Below are 21,922 nucleotides of genomic sequence, written 5' to 3' on the forward strand. Positions count from 1 at the left end.
GTTCCCATTTTTGGAGACAGGCCTGAAACTCTCTTTCCAGAATACTCTTGTGTTCCTTTATCACGTTATACTGGATATCAGCGATGTCAGAAAATCTTCATCCTTTTAGCATAATCTTTACTTTTGGAAACAACCAGAAATCACAGAAAGCTAAGGTGGGTGAATAAGCAGGATGACCTAATTCAGTAATCGATTTTTTGGCCAGAAATTCTCTCCCTCTCTCTCACAGAATGAGCGCATTATGGCTTGTTTGTCTGTAATTTGTCCTATATAGGTGAACAGGATGCACAATTTTTATTAGCATTGTTGTGATGGATGATCTACTTGTCAGGCCACCTTGTGGCCTGACTTGTCATTCAGGTCATTTTCTCCAAACAAAATCTCGTAATCTTTTCAGCACCTCTAAATAGCATTGTTGGTTGACCACTTGTCCCTGTTCAATGAATTCATAGTGAATTATCACCCCTTGTGATCAGAGAAACACACCAACATGCTCTTGAACTGTGAACATGACAGGCATGCTTTTTTTCGGACATGGTGAACTCAGAGTTTTCCACTGCATGCCCTGGTGTTTTGTTTCGGGATCGTACTGGAAGCAGCAGATTTCATCACTGTAATTACTCTCGGAAACATATGCTTATTTGCAGAAAGATCAGTCGTAACTTGAACTCACCACTGCTTCTTTTTGTCCATCAAGATCCAAGCCACAAACTTCATAGAAATCTTTTGCATACCCAATTCTTCAGTTAAAATTACCCTGACTGTTTCTCAGTTCATTTGCAATTCATCAGCCATTAATCACACACTTAATCATTTGTCATACCATACAAAATCTCGCGCTCTGTTCACATTTGCATCCATCTTTTTTGTTTCTGGCTGCCCTCTTCTTTTCACCCACCTTTGAATCTCTTATGCCACTCAAACACACTTGACTTTTTCAGAGCATCCACACCACATGCCATTTTAAACAGCTTCAACATTTCAGTAGAGGTTTTACTGATTTTCACACAAAATTTGATGTTAACATGCAGCTCCAAATTTCAATCACACATTTTTATGCCAAAGTTTACATTCATATCTATTGTTTTTGCAATGGCCAACTAGCAAATGGCTCTATTGCTGCTGCTAATCTCTTGAAGTTTACACATTCATTAGTTAAAAGAAGTACAAACATGATTACTCACATGACTCCAACCAAATCACCACATGGGCGACAATACTTGACCATTCCAGGAATTAAATTGTCGCACCTCGTATATATATATATATATGTGTGTGTGTGTGTGTCATTGTGTAAGTTATAGTTGTCCCTTAAGTTGTTCAAGATCTTTAAGATCCAATGACTGTTTGCCCACAGACCAAAACAGAGGGTAGCATTATACAGAGGGGGGGGGGTAAAAAGCAACTATTATGGACACCACTACCAATTATATTGTTCAGTTGATTTCAGCCACATATATATTGACTGATTTTCTTACTTCATTTAAAAATATTGATATCTCTATTATATTATTATGTTATATCTCTATATAATATAATATTTATAATTTATAATATAAAATTATATAATATATTATATTAGCACGGTTATGCTACAGGAAACTGAGAAGGCAAGGAATCTTGGCGTACTGGTGGAGAGGAATTTGAAGTTCAAAGGTCACATAGCAAAAGTTGCATATACAACTCAGAGGATAATTGCGATGTTCAAGCAAACCTTGACATCTAAGGATAAGAAAGTAATTTTGTGCATCTGTATAAGACTTTAATAAGACCACACCTGGATTATTGTGTGCATAGATTTGGTCTCCCAGATTTCAAGGGGATAAAGAAGCTGTGGAAAGGATGCAAAGAGGAGTTACAAAGATTATATCCAGATTATGAGATTTAGCCTATGAGGACAAATTATGAGTATGTGGATTACAGACTCTGGTTAAAAGGAAAAAGAGGAGTGATATGATAGAGATCTATAAACTTTTGAATGGGTGTTATAGGATATCATCTGATGAAATTTTTCATTATATGGAAGGTGTGGAGATAACACAGATAACAAGTTATGAGTCACAGTCAAGAAAGGGCTAAGAGCTAGATTTTTCTTTCACAGAGCAGTGAGTGGAATAGTTTGCCTTTAGGGGTAGGGAGTGCATCTCGCATTACTGAATTTAAGGGAAGGCATGACAGCTAGCCTCCCTGGAGGTCTCAGATAATAATAATATCCCATTAAAAAATATCTTCCTCTAGTGAGGTCTAGTACTTTTTTTTTAATGTTTGTTCCCACCCACAAAAGGTTATTTTGTAAACCTATAGTACATTTTGCACCGTGGATGGGCTAAGGATTTTTATCTATTTTTTATAAATTGTTATATTTTTTTTGTATTTTTCAAGTATTTTTTTTTACATGGTCTGGAAACCCTCTCTAGAAACCAAACATGGAACTTTGGCTAATTAGGATAACTAGGAAGTTAGCCTAATTAGGATAACTAGGCTGGCAAATGCTTGAGGGGGAAAGCAGTTGGATACAATATGGAAATGGCTTTGAAGCCACTTTAGGCCTCCAATAAGCAGGACATTGTGGTCTCACATGAGGCAGTGGCATTCCTCTTCCACCTAAAGACAATTACAAACATCTGTGCCCACAGCAGGATTCAAACCCCTGGTTTGTTGGTTGGAGAGCTGGTACACTAACCACTCGGATAACTAGGCTGGCAAATGCTTGAGGGAGAAAGCAGTTGGATACAATATGGAAATGGCTTTGTAGCTTATATTATTGCTTTAATTGTTGAGAATGTAAATTCTCCTGAATGGCAAAAAAGAGTACCACTAATTATTCCAAACTAATATCAGTAAAGTAGCCACTTCTAAATCACACCATCTCCTGTTTTTTCCTCTTCCTTTATATATATATATATATATATATACACACACACACACATATAAAGCAAATAGTTCCCTTTGTTTCCTAGATGTTAAACTCACCAAGACGCCTGAGCGAATAAAAGTCTCTATATTTAGAAAGCCGACACACGTGGACAGATATCTGCATGCGTTCTCACATCACCATCCAGTGCAGAAGTTGGGTATTATATCAACTCTAGCGAATCATGCAAGATCTGTACTGTCAGATGAAGAACTAAAAAAAAGAACTACATCTTAAATGGACCTTTAAAAGCAATGACTACTCTTTAAAAAGTATTAACAAACAATTCCACCGTCAATGTAGAGACACAGGATGACTCCAAAGGATATATCTCCTTGCCGTATATCATCACACTATCCAAAAAACTAAGTAGAATCTTAAAGAAGTTTAACATACAAACGTGCTTCTTGACTCTTCCAAAAATAAGATCAAGTTTCAGCAATTACAAACAAACTCACAACCTTCTACAATTCCCAGATGTATACAAAATCACACGTGAGTGCGGAAAACCTTTCTATGGCCAAACAGAGAAATCTATCCTGCTACGTCTCGAGGAACACCAGAGAGAGACTGCTTATAAGAGAACCAGGGCTACTGCCCTATCAGTCCATGTCCTGTTTTCAATAAACACAAATAATGAAAGCCGCCAACATGAAGTAAATTGGACAACAACTTCAAACCTGCACATCTGCTGCGATGAGGTAGAACGCCGCATTGTTGAGTCAAAAGAAATTACCTTAGACCCTCTTCATGTGAACAATAATCTCCGCTATAATTTGCCTGACTCTTTCAGCTCTACTATCAGATACTGGAGATCTCGTGGAACTGCAGATGCACAGGTGTACAACAATAGAACTTTAACACAGACTATAGCTCAAGTTCATAATAACTGTAATTTACAGTCGAATTTATAGCTTTATAATTTTATAGCTTTAGAGTGTCTCAATGTTTTTTTCAGTGTCTTTTAATAGCTTTCTATGTTCTTAACGCCTGATGAAGTCGATCCTGACGAAACATGTTGCACATCAAATAAATCTCAATTTGTTATAATTCTCGGATTTTTAGTCATTTTATATAAAAAATGAATATATATATATATATGAAATAATTCTGATTATATCAGAATTTCATTTATTCTGAAATGGGAATAATAATAAACACAACTTTTCAATGCAAACTATATTTTTTCGTTATTAAAATAATTAGTAAAATACTGTATACCACTCTTTATTACTTTTTCTCTCTCACTCCCCCACTTTCACTTCCAGTTCATCCAACAATCTGAACACACACACATAGGAAATTAAAATCAAGCCATCAACTGCATATAAAGTGCTTGCTCCCACTGAATCCTTGGACTCCATGTAACAATAATAATAATAATTTATTTACCCTCTTCTTTCCAGCTCTTTTCTGTTCCCATATTTAAACCACATCATTCAAAAATCTGCATATAACTTTTGACTCCCCAAAAACTTAGCTGCTAATAGCCTACTATTGACTGGAAGCTTTATTGATAATATAAAGTTGATTAATACATTTTATATGGTATGTATGTATGTATACTATATTTTTACAATAAAGTAAGCTAGAGAAAAGAAAATGTTATTAAAGAAATGGAAGTGCTGTACTGTATTTATAGATACCATAAGTTTACGTCGTCTATTTACAAGATGAATTGTATGCCTGTCATTACTTACATCAGTATTGTTTTATTTGATACAAAACACTTTAGATGTTATACATATTACATACTAGACATCAAAAATGAAAAGGTAATATGAAAAAGAATTCATATTTCTTTATTTCGTTCGTATTTTGTTATACAGGTATAACGATTCATGCATTGATAATGAAGAAGCAACAATATGATTGCGTTATGGTAGGCCTAGTGCAATCGATATGGTTGCTTCACAGTAGCCTAGCTTATATACTAATGAATGAATCGTTATAAACATTTTGTTTTATGCTAATTAATTAATTTAACTATTAATGACAATTAATTTTATGCAGTTATGATTTAACACTGCATCTTTACGTTTGTTTACATTTCTCTCGACTGCGAATGGCACAAAGAACGGTCAGTAAGTGTTTGTGTACATAAGTTTTGATAAATTTTAACTTTTTATAATAGATTTGTGTATACTTTATGGTAGTAAGTGATGAAATAGACTAGTATCGACATTTTATTTTATGCATTCATAACATACAACTCTTTCTTAATTTTTTCGATATTTCTAAGCTATGTGGTTTGTCTGCGATTTTTTCAAATTGTTGCAAATCTGCAAAAAATTTTCCAATATATTTATTCATAAAGAAATGCATATAAATGGATCTGCACTCTTCAAACCCGTGTTCTTCAAGGATAAACTACTTTTTCACTACAAGTTCTGGTATTGCAATAATCTGAGCTCTGGTTAAACAATTCCAGTTTTGTTTTGATTAAAGTATATTTTTTATATCACCCTCAAACATGAAATGTTTCAAAACATATAGCAAATTGATGCTGTATGTAGGCAGAGAATTAATCAATTACACAGCAAGGTGAATGATGGAATCAATTCTGTGAAACAGCATCCAGGAAATGTCTGTAGAAATAGCACAATGCAGAAACATGATTTAGCCAAATTGGCTTCTTCTAGGGAGAATAAAGAATTTTTAGAAAAGTTTCTTGTTGACCACTCCAAATGTGAGATCAGTATTCTAAAGTTAGACAGATTTGGAATTTGCACAGTCAGTAGCTGAATGAGTGAAAAGTACGCATTTTTGGAAATTATGGAGACAACTACCGTGTTTGAATAAAAACTTTAGTTTACTATTACTAAAATTTTACAATTCGACGTTTCGACCTTTATGTCAAGGTCATCTTCTGGAGCATACAAATATACACAGGAAACAAGCTATACTACAATCATACTGGTTCGTTAAAGACACTGACTAACCGCTACCACAATTGTTGGCCTGACCTCTGGTGAAAAAAAAAATAAAAAAAATAAAAAATAAAAATTTATACATCAACGCTAGAGTCCTATTATTTGTGTTGTCTACTATATACATATATTAACATCATTCCAGCCAGTTGGAGTGGAATGGTTTCTAATAATAGCAGATTGGCTAGAGTCCTGACTTATGTTGAATCTTTCAAATTAGTTTGGCTGAATGTGTGCCATCCAGATCCTTGGAATTTTCATACCATCTTTATTGTTGATATCTACAATAAAGATGGTATGAAAATTCCAAGGATCTGGATGGCACACATTCAGCCAAACTAATTTGAAAGATTCAACATAAGTCAGGACTCTAGCCAATCTGCTATTATTAGAAACCATTCCACTCCAACTGGCTGGAATGATGTTAATATATGTATATAGTAGACAACACAAATAATAGGACTTTTACGTTGATGTATAAATTTTTTTTTTTTTTTTTTTTCACCAGAGGTCAGGCCAACAATTGTGGTAGCGGTTAGTCAGTGTCTTTAACGAACCAGTATGATTGTAGTATAGCTTGTTTCCTGTGTATATTTGTACGCTCCAGAAGATGACCTTGACATAAAGGTCGAAACGTCGAATTGTAAAATTTTAGTAATAGTAAACTAAAGTTTTTATTCAAACACGGTAGTTGTCTCTATAATTTCCAAAAATGCATTCGGATCACCGTGCAAGCCTAAAAGAAAGGAGTGAAAAGTTTTAAGTTTCACCATTTTGAGTGAAAAGGAATGCCAGGTTTTTTTGAAAGCTAAGGAAGAGAAGAAAGTCCAGAGGTAAATATTAGTCTAAGAAAAGAAATCTAGTCTAGAACTGAGTGTTATCAAAGGTGAGGATAGATAACCAAGATTTTTTTTTTTTTTAAGACCTTCAATAGAGTTATGACTAAACCGTCATAACTCCATTGAAAGATGACATGGCGTTCTGTGTTTAGGGTGCTGGTTGTAGAAGGTCATAAGCCTGAGATGTTTGTACTCTGCAAGATTTGCCATGTGATTAGGGGGAATGGAATGTATTATAATCAACAAAACTATGGATACGTTTTCAGGTTAGTGAGAGAACTCCTTCATGTATTTGAGGAAAAAAGGTAGGTGATATATTTATTTATTTTTAACTTTATTATTCATACCTACCAGCATACAAGGTACTCTCACAAAAGATATATGCATCTACATTGTAATCTTATGAACAATGCAACTTTACAAGGTTACAACTTTACATTTCTGTACTAAACATCTGTACAATATGGTACAATAATATATATCACTTTTAATTGCTTCTCAGAGAAATAACTTATATTTTATAATATTTATTCAAGAGTACTATAATTTCTTATGTTATACATTTCATTCTTAATATCTTTATAATTTGCACAATATGGAATTCATATATGAGAATAATAATTATCACAGTAATCATTTGCAAATATAGTTCACAGTTACACAGGATGGATAATATGATAACATGCTACATTTTACATTTTATTACACATATATATACAGGTATCCCTCGATTAACGCGGTTAATTAATCCCTCGATGTTACCACATATATCAAAATCGTGTTAATCGAATATAATAATCAATGGTAAAAAGTACAATTCGTCCATGATCGATTACTGTATTAATAATTCATTTTATATGGTACTCTTTTAGGAAAGATAAAAAAACGAATGCAAAGTAAATGTTTAATAAACACGATGCAATGTTGGGTCTCCTGCGATGAATCTTTTGACTCAATGGAGGCACCTTATAATAATAATAATATACAATAGGTGTCTTAAAATAATTAATTCTCCAGAAATTCCAGCAGCTGTCTGCACCGAGCAGAGGCTACAGCGTAACTGACGATCTCTCGCTGTAATCTCAGCACGTGATTGCCGGTTTTCCTGTTCGGAAACTGGTGCGCTTTTTGTTTGGAACATATGTTCGGGAACAGATTTGTTCAAGATCAGAGTCGTTCGCCAACCGAGGTTCCACTGTAGTTTTATTGCTTCTGCCTTCTCTTGCTGTTTTGTCAAATTTGAAGTGAATGTGTTATCCACATTTCACCCAATTGCTTGTTGTTTATTGATTTTTATTATTGAAGGTTCCCCTTCTTCAACCAAGGTGCAGTATATCATCAGAAGTGCTAAGTGATGCTTGGACAAAGTGTGTCGTGAGTTAACCCCAGTATTTATATTTTTAGGAAACGTTTTTTAATAATGGAAAAGTGGCTTAGAACTAGGACTTTGAAAAGAAGAGCAAATGAAGCAGGTGATGATAACCTTAATTGTGATACTCCTGTTGTAACGGCAACTAAATCTGATACTATTAAAGAAGAAGAAACAAGCAGTTCAAAGAAAAAATACAGCAGGAAATATAACAGTTCATATTTGGAATTCGGGCTTACTTGGTGTGGAAATGAAAGTGAACAGAAACCTCAATGTGTTTTGTGTTATGAAGTGTTGTCGAACGAGTGCATAAAACCTGCAAAACTCCGACGACATTTAGAAACTAAACATTTTTGTGATGTGAAAAATAAGCCAATTGGATTTTTTCAGCAATGCTTAGGGACATTAAATCATCGGAAAGATACAATTTCGGCCATGGGTTCCATTAATAGCAAGGCACTGGAAACATCCTATCTCTAAAGTTTGCGCATCGCGAAAACAGGGAAACCTCATTCTGTGGGGGAAAATTTACTACTTCCAACTATAAAAGATGTGGTAAAAACTATGTTTGGCAACAAGTTACTAAAAGATGTTGATTTGATTCCTCTTTCAAATGACACTGTCGGTCGCAGAATTAATGATATGGCAGGTGACGTAGAATCTCAGTTAATTGAAATTGTTAAGAAGAGCCCTTATTATGCGTTACAAATAGACGAGACTACCAATTACAAAAGATGTGCAGTTAATATTCTACGTAAGATATGCGCATGATAACAAAATTCATGATGATATTCTGTTTTGTAGAATTTTGCCATCCCAAACAACTGGAGAAGAAATAATTCACACTCTCAATAATTACATAATACACAAAGGGATCCAGTGGGAAAATGTATAGGCTTCTGTTTGAATGGAGCTTGCGCCCTTACAGGCAGGCATAGTGGGGTTGTTTCTATGGTCAAGGAAGTAGCTCCGGATATGAATTGGGTACATTGTTTCATAGAAAGGGAAGCATTAGCCTCCAAAGGAATGCCACCAGAATTTAAAACTGTGCTATACAATGCTGTAAAGCTAGTTAATTTTATTAAAACTCAACCATTAAAAATAGGTTATTTTCAGTACTCTGTGATGAAATGGGCAGCTTTTGCATCATTCTGAAATTCGCTGGCTTTCCAGTGGCAAAGTACTAACAAGGTTACTTCATTTAAGGCACGAAGTTTTATTATTTGTAAAAAAAAAAAAAAAAAAATCAGCTAATGCCTTTTATTCCCTGATAGGGAGTTGGCGAGACCTTTATACCCTATCTTGCTTTTGGAAACTTGAGTGGGCAGTTCAATCTCCACCGGTAGCCAATCAGAGATAGCTGGCCCATGTCTGTCACTAATTATAGCAGCCACCGGTGAAGTGGCTGGCAAACAAGTGCTGCCATCTCTTGGCACCTACCCCTAACAAGATATGCTAGTGTCTGAAATAATGTGGGTACTACAGTCGATTTTCTTGAGTTTACAGGATAAAAAACCCAAGTTTCCGGGAGGAAAAACCCGCTTGCCTGTGCCAGAGATCGACTAACTTGGGAATTGGTTGAAGAAAGGCTTAGAAAAAGTTCCTCCAGTCGGTAACTAGACTTGAACTTAAGTCTGACTTCAAGCGACCAGGCGCAGAGGACGCAAGCGCCACTTCCACTGAGCTACACAAGCCAAATGCATGTAATTCTGATTTTGCATCCCTCCTTTTTGACGAAGCATGGTTATCAACACTATCCTATCTTTCAGACATTTTTTTCAAAATTAAATGAACTAAATCTCCCCCTTCAGGGAAATTATTTAACTATTCTTGATGCCTAACAAAATAAAGGCATTCGAGAAAAAACTGGTTTAATGGATTGGTTTTTATGGATTTTCGTTTAGTGTAAAATATCATTTTTCACTAAAAGACTGACAATTTGCACCTTTTCCAACATTGGAATCCTTTTTAGTGGAAAATGATATTTTTGTTGATTCTGAGTTTCTGGAAAAGGTTTGTGACCACCTTAAAAATCTGAAACGGAATTTTGAAGCATACTTTCTGAATAATGTTTATAAGAAATTTCTGGGGGTTCGCAATCCATTTCAGGGTTGCAGTCACGAGAATGACCTTTCGTTATAGAAAAAGAAGTTAATCGAGCTTTCAAGTGACAACGAACTTAAAATGCAATTCCGTGATCTTGGTTTGGCTCGATTTTGGATCTCGCCTTCAGTAAGAAGTGAATTTCCCAAGTTATCTGAATAAGCATTGAAAATCTACATGCAGTTTTCTACAAGTACAACAAAATACAGAAATCGTGTTAGTGTGTGTCTGCTGATCTTCAACTCAAGTTGATCAGTATTGAGCCAGATATCCAGCAACTCTGCAAGGGCCGAGAAGCTCAACCATCTCATTAAAAGTAAACATAATTATATCATATTATTATTTGTTTAATAAAAATTAAAACTTTGTTCAATGATGATACACCTTTAATCGTTTCCTTCCTATTTAACTAATTATGTTTCCATATGTATTCAAAACATGCTTTTAGATTTATTATTTTATTATAAATGGCACAGTTTTTCCGAAATGTTGGTAATTTCGACATAGGTTTTTAAAAAAAATTACAAAAAGTCAAAATGACGTATAGGGAAATAAATTAAAAACCCTATATTTATTTTTGTTCCAACATTCTAAAATGTTATTTTCTTGCTTTTCTATTCACCAAATCGTCGATGACATTGTCAAAGTCTATTTCTTCACTCAGTTGCTGTTTTATAGACAGTATGGCAAGATTTCTTAAATGCCAAAAAAAGTGTCATCTTGCGTGGATCCCCCCCCCCCCCCACACAAGCTATGCCTCTGTAACTTAGTGGTCCGTAGAATTGTTTTAGGCATTTTACTGGTCCTTGGGACCAGGAAAGGTTGAGAAACACTGCATTAGCTGATATTTTCTAAACAGCTTGAATTTATATTAACGTTTTGTGTACCACTGTGCAAACGTGGAGCATAAAATTTTAACTGGAAATGAATAATTATTTTCATAGTTACCAACCATTACATATAAGTTTCTATCTACGTCGAGTGTAGGTCTAATCTGCAGACAATTGAACTGTGGGTTGATATTTTAACATGAATCCACTAACTAAACATTATCAAAAAAGTCAACAAAACAATTAAGACAAAAATAAATGGAATTAGATCCGCAGGGTTAAAGGCGCATTAATCAAAACTCTTGCCGTGTATATCAAGGGATTGCTGCAATTCGTTTCGCTGTGTTAATCAAATGCGCGTTAAGCAAAACCGTGTTAAGCAAGGGATACCTGTATATATATATTTTTTCTTTTTTTTAGTTTGACAAAGTGTTATCATTATCATAGGCTATTTATATTTTGTGCTATTCACATATTTTCAGTTTAGTATTTTAGTGTGTGTTGGAGCAATGTCTTAATTTATATAGTTTACTTGCTATTATCATGAGTTTGTTTTGTAGATATGTTATATTTTGTATGATTGTTATATAATAATAATTTTTTTTTGAATAAAATATAATTAAAGTTTATTATCATCTTCACATATACAGATTGTTTACATATATACAATTGAAGTATTACTATTACATTTTTGTTCACTTCAAATATTCAGTACATAATGTTAAGTGCATATCTTATTTAAATGTGTATAAATAATAATACTAACAATGTATTTTAGATTTTTTCCCCAAATATATTTACAATGATTCATTTCATGTGTTAAGAAAGAGATATTTTTCATGTTACCGATATTGGATATAGAATAATTTTATATAAATATACACGTAATTCTTTTCTGCATTTTGTCATTTACATTTATATTTCAATCTGCAGTTCATTTTAATTCATAAATTCTATTTATAGTTTATTTTTTGTTATCAGCAGGGAATGCTGAATGGATTCATTTCACTTTTTAACATTGCCGTTTTTTTGAATCAGTAATAATAATAATTTTGTTTGTTTGGGTGGCCTTTCTGCTTTCTTCCTCAAAGCTGCTGCTGAGCTTATCTGAGGAAGATAATAGATGATGGTGGTGTCATGGTTTTGTTTCAATACTCATCGCATGCCAGGTGTTGATTTAACTATTTATATGTATGTGCTTGGAATATATTTATAAATGTTTTTTTCCAGTTATCATATAGAGGCAAGTATGCAAGCCCACAGACTACCACTACTTGAGCACAGTTTAACTTTTTTTGCAAGGAGTGGTGGTGGTTGGATTTGGATATGGTGTGTTTGTGTCCTTGTAATGGTGTTGGAGAGGGGTTTGTGTGTTTGTGCATGATTGTGTAAGAGAGAGAGAGATAGAGTGATTTATTTCCAATTTTCTGTCTCGCTATAATATTTATATAGCACCTGCTTCAGCTCTCTGTAGGTACCTAGGTTTCTGTCATCGAGTGGCAGTTTGTTTAACAGGTATGTAGAAGTTTCGGGTGGCTTTTCCATAGTGATTATTATACTTATATGTTATGTAGTTTGTTGACTGTAAGTTGGACTGAAGTAATGTTTTAACATGACTGTGTAGTGGCATAAGTGTTTCACCTTAAATATTTTATGTTCTGTCCTTGCTGCCCATATAAGTATGGACTGTTCTCTTTGTTCCCAGAATATCAGTTTTACCATTATTATTATTTTTATAACATGAGAGTTTTCCCAGAAATAATATCCATAATCAGTTTTACCATTTTATTTTGCAACAATTGTAATCTGTTAAGTTTCTAGTCTGGGCATTATGAGAAAACATCTTAAAATGTTTTCTCATAATGCTTTATAGATTAGTATTTTTGTGTGTGTTGGTGCAATGTCTTTTAATTGGTATAGTTTGCTTGCTATTATCATGAGTTTGTTTTGTAGATAATTTGTATGGCTATTCCAACTTTGATCAGCATCAAAGTGAAGTCTGAGATAACGTGTTGTTTTCAGCGTGTTGATGGTTGAGATTTTAGGATCAGTGCTTTGTGTATAGTAGGATGGATGTTGGCTAGTGAGATATTTAGTTTCTGTGGTTAGGATTTGGGGGTTTTTGAATATCATTAGCTTTGTTTTTTCAGGGTTCATATATATGCCATTTTCAGTTAGCCAGTTAGTGATTTGGTTTATGTTGCATTGCATATTTGTGTAAGTGATATTTATCTGCTTATTAGAAGGTTTAACTTTATAGGGGTAGATGGCTAATATCGTGTGTGTGTGTGTATATATATATATATATATTTCTGTTTTTCATGTATGCTTTGAACCACTGGAGTAGACAACCTTCGATTTTGATATGTGTTAGTTTGTTTAACATGGTTTTGTGTGTTAATGTGTCAAATGCTTTTGTTATGTCAATAAAAATTACTAATACTATTCTGTTTTTATCTAATGCAGCATTTATTAGGTCTGTGAAATCTTCCAGGAGTGTTGCTGTTTCTTTATTTTTTTGAAAGCCATATTGTTTTTTTGAATTGATTTGGAATTTCTCAATGAATATGCACAGTCCACTCCATGATTTGGTTGATTACAGACAATCTGGCAATGGGTCTGTAATTACTTATGTTTCTTTTTCCATTTTTATGTATGGGAGCGATTAATGCAGTCTTTAGTGTTTCAAATATTTCCCTGTTTCAAATATTTTATTTAACAGTTTTAATATAACTGGACTTCGGATGCCTACGTCCTTCCTCATTCAAAAGCAAGCCGTCTCTCACATACAGCTCCTTTATGTCCTCGAATGTCATCTAAGCTAACATGTATTCCATGCCTCTCTTTTGACTTGAAGTCAATGAAACTGTCAGTTCCTTGCTTAGCACATTCTCTTAAAACATAACAAAATCCTATCCAGTTCCACTGCCATATTCACTTCCAGAATACTTATCATCCCAATTACATTCTCCTCATGCACTTCTAAAACTTCAACCCTCTTCATTCTTCTGGGAATAAACCCTGTCACCTGCTTTTCATTTCCATCTAACAGAGCCATTCATCCACAGTCACTTCTGCTTCTATTAGCCACATAATGAAAGAATTCTGGATTTTCTCTAGATTGCAGTGCTAGTTTCTTTCTCATATTTGCCTTCCTTGCTATGCTAGTTAACATTCCTCATGCAGCTGCATGAGGAATATAAATCTCTCTCTCTCTCTCTCTCTATATATATACATACTTTTCTATAACCTCTTTTTCATTTGCAGTTCATGTTTGATTCCATTAGTCATCTACTTTACATCTTGAGGTATGCAATTGGCCGTTACTGCTGATAAATACTTCTTAACTAGCTCCTATGAACTGTTGATATTTATCTTCATCCTTCATCTCTGAACTACTGTCTGTTAATTTCGAAGATTATTATAATCACTTGTCTTATACTTTTGCATAAATATCTTTCTCCTTGATACTTCAGCATGTCTTATCATCCTCCAAAGCAAGACTACATGGTCATTCTAGCCAACCAGAGCAACACTACCATCTCAGTTACAACCAAATCTTAAACTCTTATTCTTCATGTTTGTTTTACTTCAAGTTGCCTAAGACATGTGTCCCTGAAGGATTTCATAAATTCTGTTCTCTTACAGGAACAGAATTTATGGAATTCTGCATTTTGTTTCCTTTATCCAATTTGTTGCTCTAGTTAAAATCTCGCATAATGATCACTTGCTTTGCACTTGCCAATTAATCTATTTAAACATTTTCTGTTCCTCACTATCAATGTTTCCTGTTTTATGACAAAATCCTAATAAATAGCCTGTCCTGCCTGCCTCTCATACTCTATATATATCTATCTATCCGATGCTATATACTCTCAAAACAATCAGAGCCGTTTCCTTTCAAATTCTGTGGTCAGAGAGGAGACAACTTATTACTTAAAATAGTAACACTCCACTATCCTGAAGAAATATGGTAGAACATTCTACTTCTATTCCAGTCAGGACATCATCTTCTGTCAGTCATGTAACAAAGATTTTAATAATCTTATCAAATAGTTTGTAATAGTGGATTAGAATATCTTTTAGCACAGCAGTGGAGTTTTGGAAAGTGCTTTTATTTTCTATTCATCAGTTTGTTATAATGGTGTTTGCTGTAAGGAGAATCCCTTTCTTTTAATGTTACACAATGAAAAAAATATTCACTGTAACAATTTTCTTTTAAACTGTTATGCACTTTTAAATGGTAATGGAGATGTACTGATATCACTGCAATAGTATTGCTTTGTTGTTGGTAATAACACTGTTTAAATTTCAGAGGACTTTCTGACAAATGCACTTATTTGTACTATGTGGTTTTTGGACTATAAATACATGCCAGGGCAGATGAGCTGAGGCCATTAATTGTTAAGTGGTCTGTTAATAGGTATAAGAAGTGATACTGATGTTAGTCCTTCAGGAAGATTTAAATTGACTTTCTGTCCGAACACTTTAAGTTTCTTGCTTTGGAGTACAGAATCATAAGGCAGGGAGGTAAGTGAGTTTGAAAGCTAGGGTTATTGGCTGATAAAGACCTTAGTTCAAAGGCATATTGCAATAGACACAAAGACTTCATACAGAGGAGAACATTGAAAAGTAAAGATAAGGTGTGCTTATACCATTTTACAAGACATTTTACTTTGATCAGATGACACTGAGCTTGTTGGGTGCACATTTCATCACCTAGTTTTGTTTTGTTTTTTTTTGTTGAGAAAACTCTTTGAAGACAATTGAAAGAAGGAAATATAAAATTCAGAGTTGAGTGAATTAGCAGAATAGAGCTGCTACAGTCTTTTAAGGTGGAGAATGGATTTTGAAGTTTATTAATATGGAGGGGAATAACTGAATCTGAATAATTATGCAGTGAACAGGGGAATGTGAGTTGAATATATATATATATATATATATATATATTTCATTTTGGACATCCTTATTGGTGAATAAGCAGAATGTGTTGCAAACGTGACAATGGTGAATAAATTTAATGTACAATTTGATAGATATGCTGCTGGTTGAGCAGGACCTTCTATAATGAGTATTGACCCCATGGAGGCCAGTAAATAATGATAGTTTAAAATTTAAAATAAGATGTATGAAACTCATTGAGTATATTTTGTTACAGATCGATCTGAAATACTTCAGAAATGTGATGAAAAAGATCTGATAATGTTTAAAAAGTTTCTTCCTCCAGTTGTTCGAGATGTAAGTCGACAGTTATTTACTGTGTTCTTATCATTTTATTTTGTTTATTTATTTATTTGTTAGGATTATATGTTAGGATTTTTTTCCCCCCTGAGATAAATGCAATAATTTAGTCCTATAACTTGCAGTCTTTATTTCATACATTATTTTTTATATTGTTTTTAATTTATGTTGTCATACTCATCTTGGGGTGCTTAAGGGTCAAAGCTGCATTTAAAGGAATGTGGAGAAATGACCCGGGCTTCAGACCTAATGTCCAATCCCTCACCTTCTTGCCTTGGTTTAAACCACAATATAGAATGATAGTACATCATGACAGAATTTCATGCCAGCTGGGGCATCACCCTGTTAAACAAGTCCCTGATTGTTTTGCTTTTTGTCCAGGGAACCAGGACGAAAAGCGAAAAGTCAGCTGCTGGAACAAATCCTAAAATCCACCCCAACTCAACATCACCAGAGTTCAAGATCGATACTATCAACCTAAGAAGCCTGAATGGCAAAGAAATGGAGCTAATTGAGGAACTGAATAAGTATCAGATCGACATAATAGGGGTGACTGAAACAAAAAAAGGCAAAAATTGGTGAGATCTTTCTGAGAAATAAATACAAAATGTTATATTCAGGCAATGACAATCAAGGAAAAGAAGGAGTAGCCATAGTATTCAACACTAAATACGAGGCTAATCTTCTTGAATGGCAGTCAGTCTCAAGTAGAGTGATGTGGGCAAATATGAGAATGGGGAACTGGACAATGAGACTTATTTGTGCCTATGGTCCCACAGAATGTTCTACTAAGGTAAAAGTGGAGGAGTTTTTTGAGGCTTTAGAGAAAGCCTCAACTGACACAATGAAAAAAGCAAAAGTTGGTCCTTGTTGGGGATCTAAATAGCAGAGTAGGAAATGATAGTCAGATATACAAAAATATTTCAGGAAAATTTGGAGAAAAGAGCAAAGCTAATAATAATGGCAAATACCTGTTGGATTTCTGCTCAGGACATGGACTGGTTATTGCTAACACCATGTTCCAACATAAAAATGTGCACAAATTCATATGGAGAGAAGATGCAAAGAATAAGAAAAATCTCAAACACAAATACACAAAATACACAAACATTATTCAACAAAAAATGAAAGAGTTTGAGAACAGTAACCAAACTTGGAGATTCAGTGGCAATTCCTGAAGAAAACAGTGATGTGAAATTATTAGCTTCTTTATATGAGTTGCCCCAGTCCTGAATATACTTCAGGTGCAAACTTTGTCTTTAATTTATAGTATAAACAAGTGAAAAAACTTCTAAAACTTTCTCTAATCCAGAGTAATTTAATCGTAAGGTGTGACACCTTTTGGTAACTTGTACATGAAAATATGACTTCTGCATTACTTCAGCCTTAGTATCACATCTGGGTCTGGCTCCCACTGACGAGATCTGGGTTTTCGGAAAGATAAGTACTTTGGTTTTCTTTCTTTCATTTGTTTTTCACTTTAATTTATTTTACTGGTGCTAGTGCTGGTTTTGTCCCCACTAGCACTGGTTTCTTTTAATAAATATTAGGATTGCTGGTAGTGCAGTTAGTATTTGCATTATGGGATTACTTTTAGCGGTATCGCAGCCATCATTTATAGTAGCTCAAATAATCATTTGCTGGTGGTGTAGAATTATTTCTGTATCATGGGATTATTTTATTCTCAGTCTTATGACTGAAAGTGTTTTTTTTTTTCCTTCCAATTAAATGCAGAGGTTATAGTCTTTCTCCCACTTGAGATAATGTTACCAATTTCTCCAAGGATGCGAACTCTAGGAATTGAAATTCCCAGATGTGAAGGAGCGAGACGGATAATTAAGGTTTTAAAAGAGATAGTCGATGCAAACAAGATTTATTTTTTCACCCCTTACGACATGAGGGGATTATTTAATTGTAGTTAAAGATGTGGAAATAAGGGACAAACTGTTACAGGGTTTTACTTTCGAAGGCAGCACAGTTATTCCTGTAATGGTCGGGAGCCAGGTAAAAATAGTAAAAATTGACAGAGGGAAATATTTAATTGTAGTTAAAGATGTGGAAATAAGGGACAAACTGTTACAGGGTTTTACTTTTGAAGGCAGCACAGTTATTCCTGTAATGGTTGGGGCCAAGTAAAAACAGCAAAAATTGAAAGATTTCCGATGGAATATATATAGAGAATAGTAATGAAATTCTTCTACTGACATTTTCAAAATGGGATGAGATTAGTAATAATTGACAAAAGGGTTTGTCAAGTGATGATCTAAATTGGCTTTCTGGTGATGTCACCTTCACAATGGATATGAAGACGTCCGTACCAAATTTTGTCAACATCGGTACAACCTGAGTTATGGTAAACTATCCCAGAGTACAATATCAATGTGATTGCATTGCAGTTCATACAATCACTTAGGTGGTAATTGTTCCAAATTTAAATGTTTCAACTGCATGGAGATTGGACATATCACTAATCAGTGAATCAAATCCTGTCAGAAATGTGAAAGGTCAGAGAGGCATAATGTAGAGTTCCTGGCTCTTCCAATTCAGTCTAGTAAAGACGATGCTTTTAAGCAAACTACACTTGGTAAAATCACAAAATATGCATGACCAAATCAGTTAGAAATTAGCCCCAAAATTCCAAATCTGCAAGGAGCAACTTTTCCAGTCAAATACTGATGGAACATCAGTTGAAATTATCAATAATGAACCTAAAATAACAACTGAACAGGTACACAATGAAATGCAAAAACATTCAACTGTTCTACATCAAGAAACTGGAGAAGAAACCGAAAAGCAAGTGAGACAACTGAAAGAACTTAATATGGAGATAAGATCGTCAAAAAGGAAAGACAAATTAATAAAATAAATTCAAGATAAAGATAAACAAAAAAAATTTAAAAAAAGAACTACAACTAAAAGAAAAAGAAGTAATAAAAAATGTAAAGATGGAGAAGGCTGTGGATCATCAAATGAAATCTCTTCAAGCTCAGAAGAGTTTTTGGATTATGAAGAACCAACTCATGCTAATAAAGAGAAAGCAAGAGATACAATTAAAGAAAATATAATAAAGTTTACTGATTCAAAGTTTTCTCAGTACAGTTATCATCTACATGAAAAGAAAATGACTAGCTTCCAAATCTAAAATGATAGCCATGAATTGAAATAATGGAAAACAACTGTAAAAAACTGGAAAACAGTTTACACGAAGCAGGTTACACAATTGCTTCTTCACAGATTGAAGACCTCATCGGGTTCATCCAAAATTTAGAAGTTAAAGACCTACCAGTGATACTTCAATAATCATAGCATCTCCGTTCTGCAATGCCTCATTAAATGTATGAGGATTCCGTAGGCAAATTAAACAAGAAACTATATGGACTCTTATGCTACTCCATAATATCAAGTTTTTGTATCTCCAAGAAACATACTTCTGCAAAGATATAAAAAGTTTAAAAGATAGATATCCACTTCTTTCTTATTGGAGCTTTGGAAGATTTAACAGGGCTGGAGTTGGAGTTTTTCTTCTTGGCCCCCCTCATTGGGTCATTCTGTAATATCCAAAGGGATGCAGAAGGGAGAATCTTGACAATAGATTGGAAATATTGTGGATGTGTAATAAGGTTTATAAATGTTTATGCTCCATCCAATGGAACAGTTAGACGAAAATTCTTCCAGGAATTGGAGCCATATTTATATAGTGCCCACTACCATATTTATATAGTAGTTGGAGACTGGAATTGTATTGAAAACCCCACATTAGACAAAATAGGAGGACACCTCAGGAATGGAAAAGCGGGATGTGCATAGTTAAAAACATGTCTTGACAATGCTCAACTAGTAGACATATGGAGGATTTGCAGTTCTAATCTCCAGGCATACACATACATGAATCAAGGTAGTGGTAGTCATATTGATTGAATTTATATATCTTCTTCCCTTACAAATAGGATAATTCAGATAAAACATCTCAACATCAGCATGTCAGATCATAATCCAGTTATACTTAAGTTCCAGTGCATGGAAAAAGTAGAGATCTCTTCTGGACCATGGAGACTTCCACCAAATTTTCCATTGATCTTTTCAACTAAATTCCAGCTGCTCTGTTGAATTGGAATAATATTACCTGGAATTTGAATTTGTGGTTAAAATTCAAACAAGCAGTAAAGTAGAATATGATGGAATGAAGGAAACAGGCTTTCCTCAAAAGGAAAAAGTTGAAAGATCTGTATAAAGAGAGAAGCTGGTTTGTAACAAACCAACGCAATCGTATAGAATGTACCAACATCATTAGAAACATCAACATAGAGATAGAACTGGAAAAGGCAGAAACAGATAGAAGAAAGAAATTTTAAGATAAGAATACAACAGCACTTAGCAGATTAGCTCTTCAGCTGCATTCTTCAATTGATGATTTACAAAATTTCGCAAATCTGTGTTGATGGAGAAGACGTATCCACCACTAAAGACATCCTTGACTCCTTTCAGAAATACTACAAAAATCAGTTTGAAGACAATAGTACTGTTGGAAATTATAACTTTTGGAACATTAACGGCTTTCCCGTTCTTATCCAAGATGGGCTTGACAGTCCCATTACAGCATCTGAAGTTACCACAGCCTATAAAGAATGCCATACAAGAAAATCCCCAAGACCTGATGGTTTAGGGATAGAACTTTATCGTGAGGCCTGGGATTTTATTCTTCCCATTCTAGTTACACTATTTAATTCCTTTCTCTCATCAGGACACATACCAAATGAATTTATAGCAAGCCATACTGTCCTCATTCCTAAACATAGAGATCACAAAATAATCAGCAGCTGGAGACCTATTTCTCTATCTAATACTGACTACAAGATATTTTTCTGCATTATCAATAACCGGCTTAAAGTGGGAATGAAATATATCATTAAAAGCACACAGGTGTATGGAGTACCAGGTCGAGCAGTAGAATTTTATCTATTTCTGCTGTGTGATCTAATCCGCATAGTTAACACGAAAAAGCAGTCGATGGCAGTGCTATCAGTAGACCTTACTCAAGCATTCGATAATGTCTGGCATCCCTTTCTATTCCACATCCTCCACAAATTGGTGTAGGTAAAAAACTGCTATCTGTTATCAAAGGAGCCTATGCCAATTCAACTATCTGCCTCCTAGTTAATGGGTTGCTGTCAGACCCAGTAAAAATTCAAAAAGGAGTCAAGCAAGTTGCCATCTCAGTCCACTGCTCTTTGCATTGGTTCTTGAAACAAGCCTTTCTTACAACAAGTCAACGACACACATGCTGTGCAAGGAATAACAGTTCCTTCAACTAAAAAGGAAAATAAAGTATTAGCATATGCCCAGTGGTTAGCTATGAAAATTTTAACAAAGGGCTTGCATCGTCGAGCAAAAAAAAAAAAAAAAAAAGCCTAACTTAGCCCTTATAATACTTATATTTATTGCGACTTTCTAGAGCTTCTGACAGATATGATAATTCCTGTAGGATATCAATCATTAATACTAGATCTTTTAAAATTCCAAATTAAGAAGTCGGTTTAAAAAGCCCTTATATTTATCGTTTGATGCAAAATGCTTGCATAAAGCTGGGTAATTTCACAGCAAGAGCCGTTCTTAAACTACAAGCTGCCCACCGTGGTCCAAACACACAGCCGATCTTTAAAATTTTGATACCAAGGTCTTTTACAATCGTATTTAAT

At 34.3% G+C, this 21,922-nt stretch overlaps 1 protein-coding gene across 1 annotated transcript in view; it reads left to right on the plus strand.

The window, feature by feature from the left end:
- Positions 1-21,922, plus strand: part of LOC150097280 (adenylate cyclase type 10-like) — a 198,907-nt gene that overhangs the window by 56,841 nt on the left and 120,144 nt on the right. Inside the window, exon 4 of the mRNA XM_090407634.1 lies at positions 16,144-16,223. Within this exon, the coding sequence (XP_090263760.1) occupies positions 16,144-16,223 (80 nt within the window). The remainder of the gene's footprint in view (positions 1-16,143; positions 16,224-21,922) is intronic.

Source organism: Typopeltis vanoorti, chromosome 17 (assembly GCF_054136105.1).
Source record: "Typopeltis vanoorti isolate ZY-2024b chromosome 17, IOZ_Tvanoo_1.0, whole genome shotgun sequence".
Taxonomy (NCBI): Eukaryota; Metazoa; Arthropoda; class Arachnida; order Uropygi; family Thelyphonidae; genus Typopeltis; species Typopeltis vanoorti.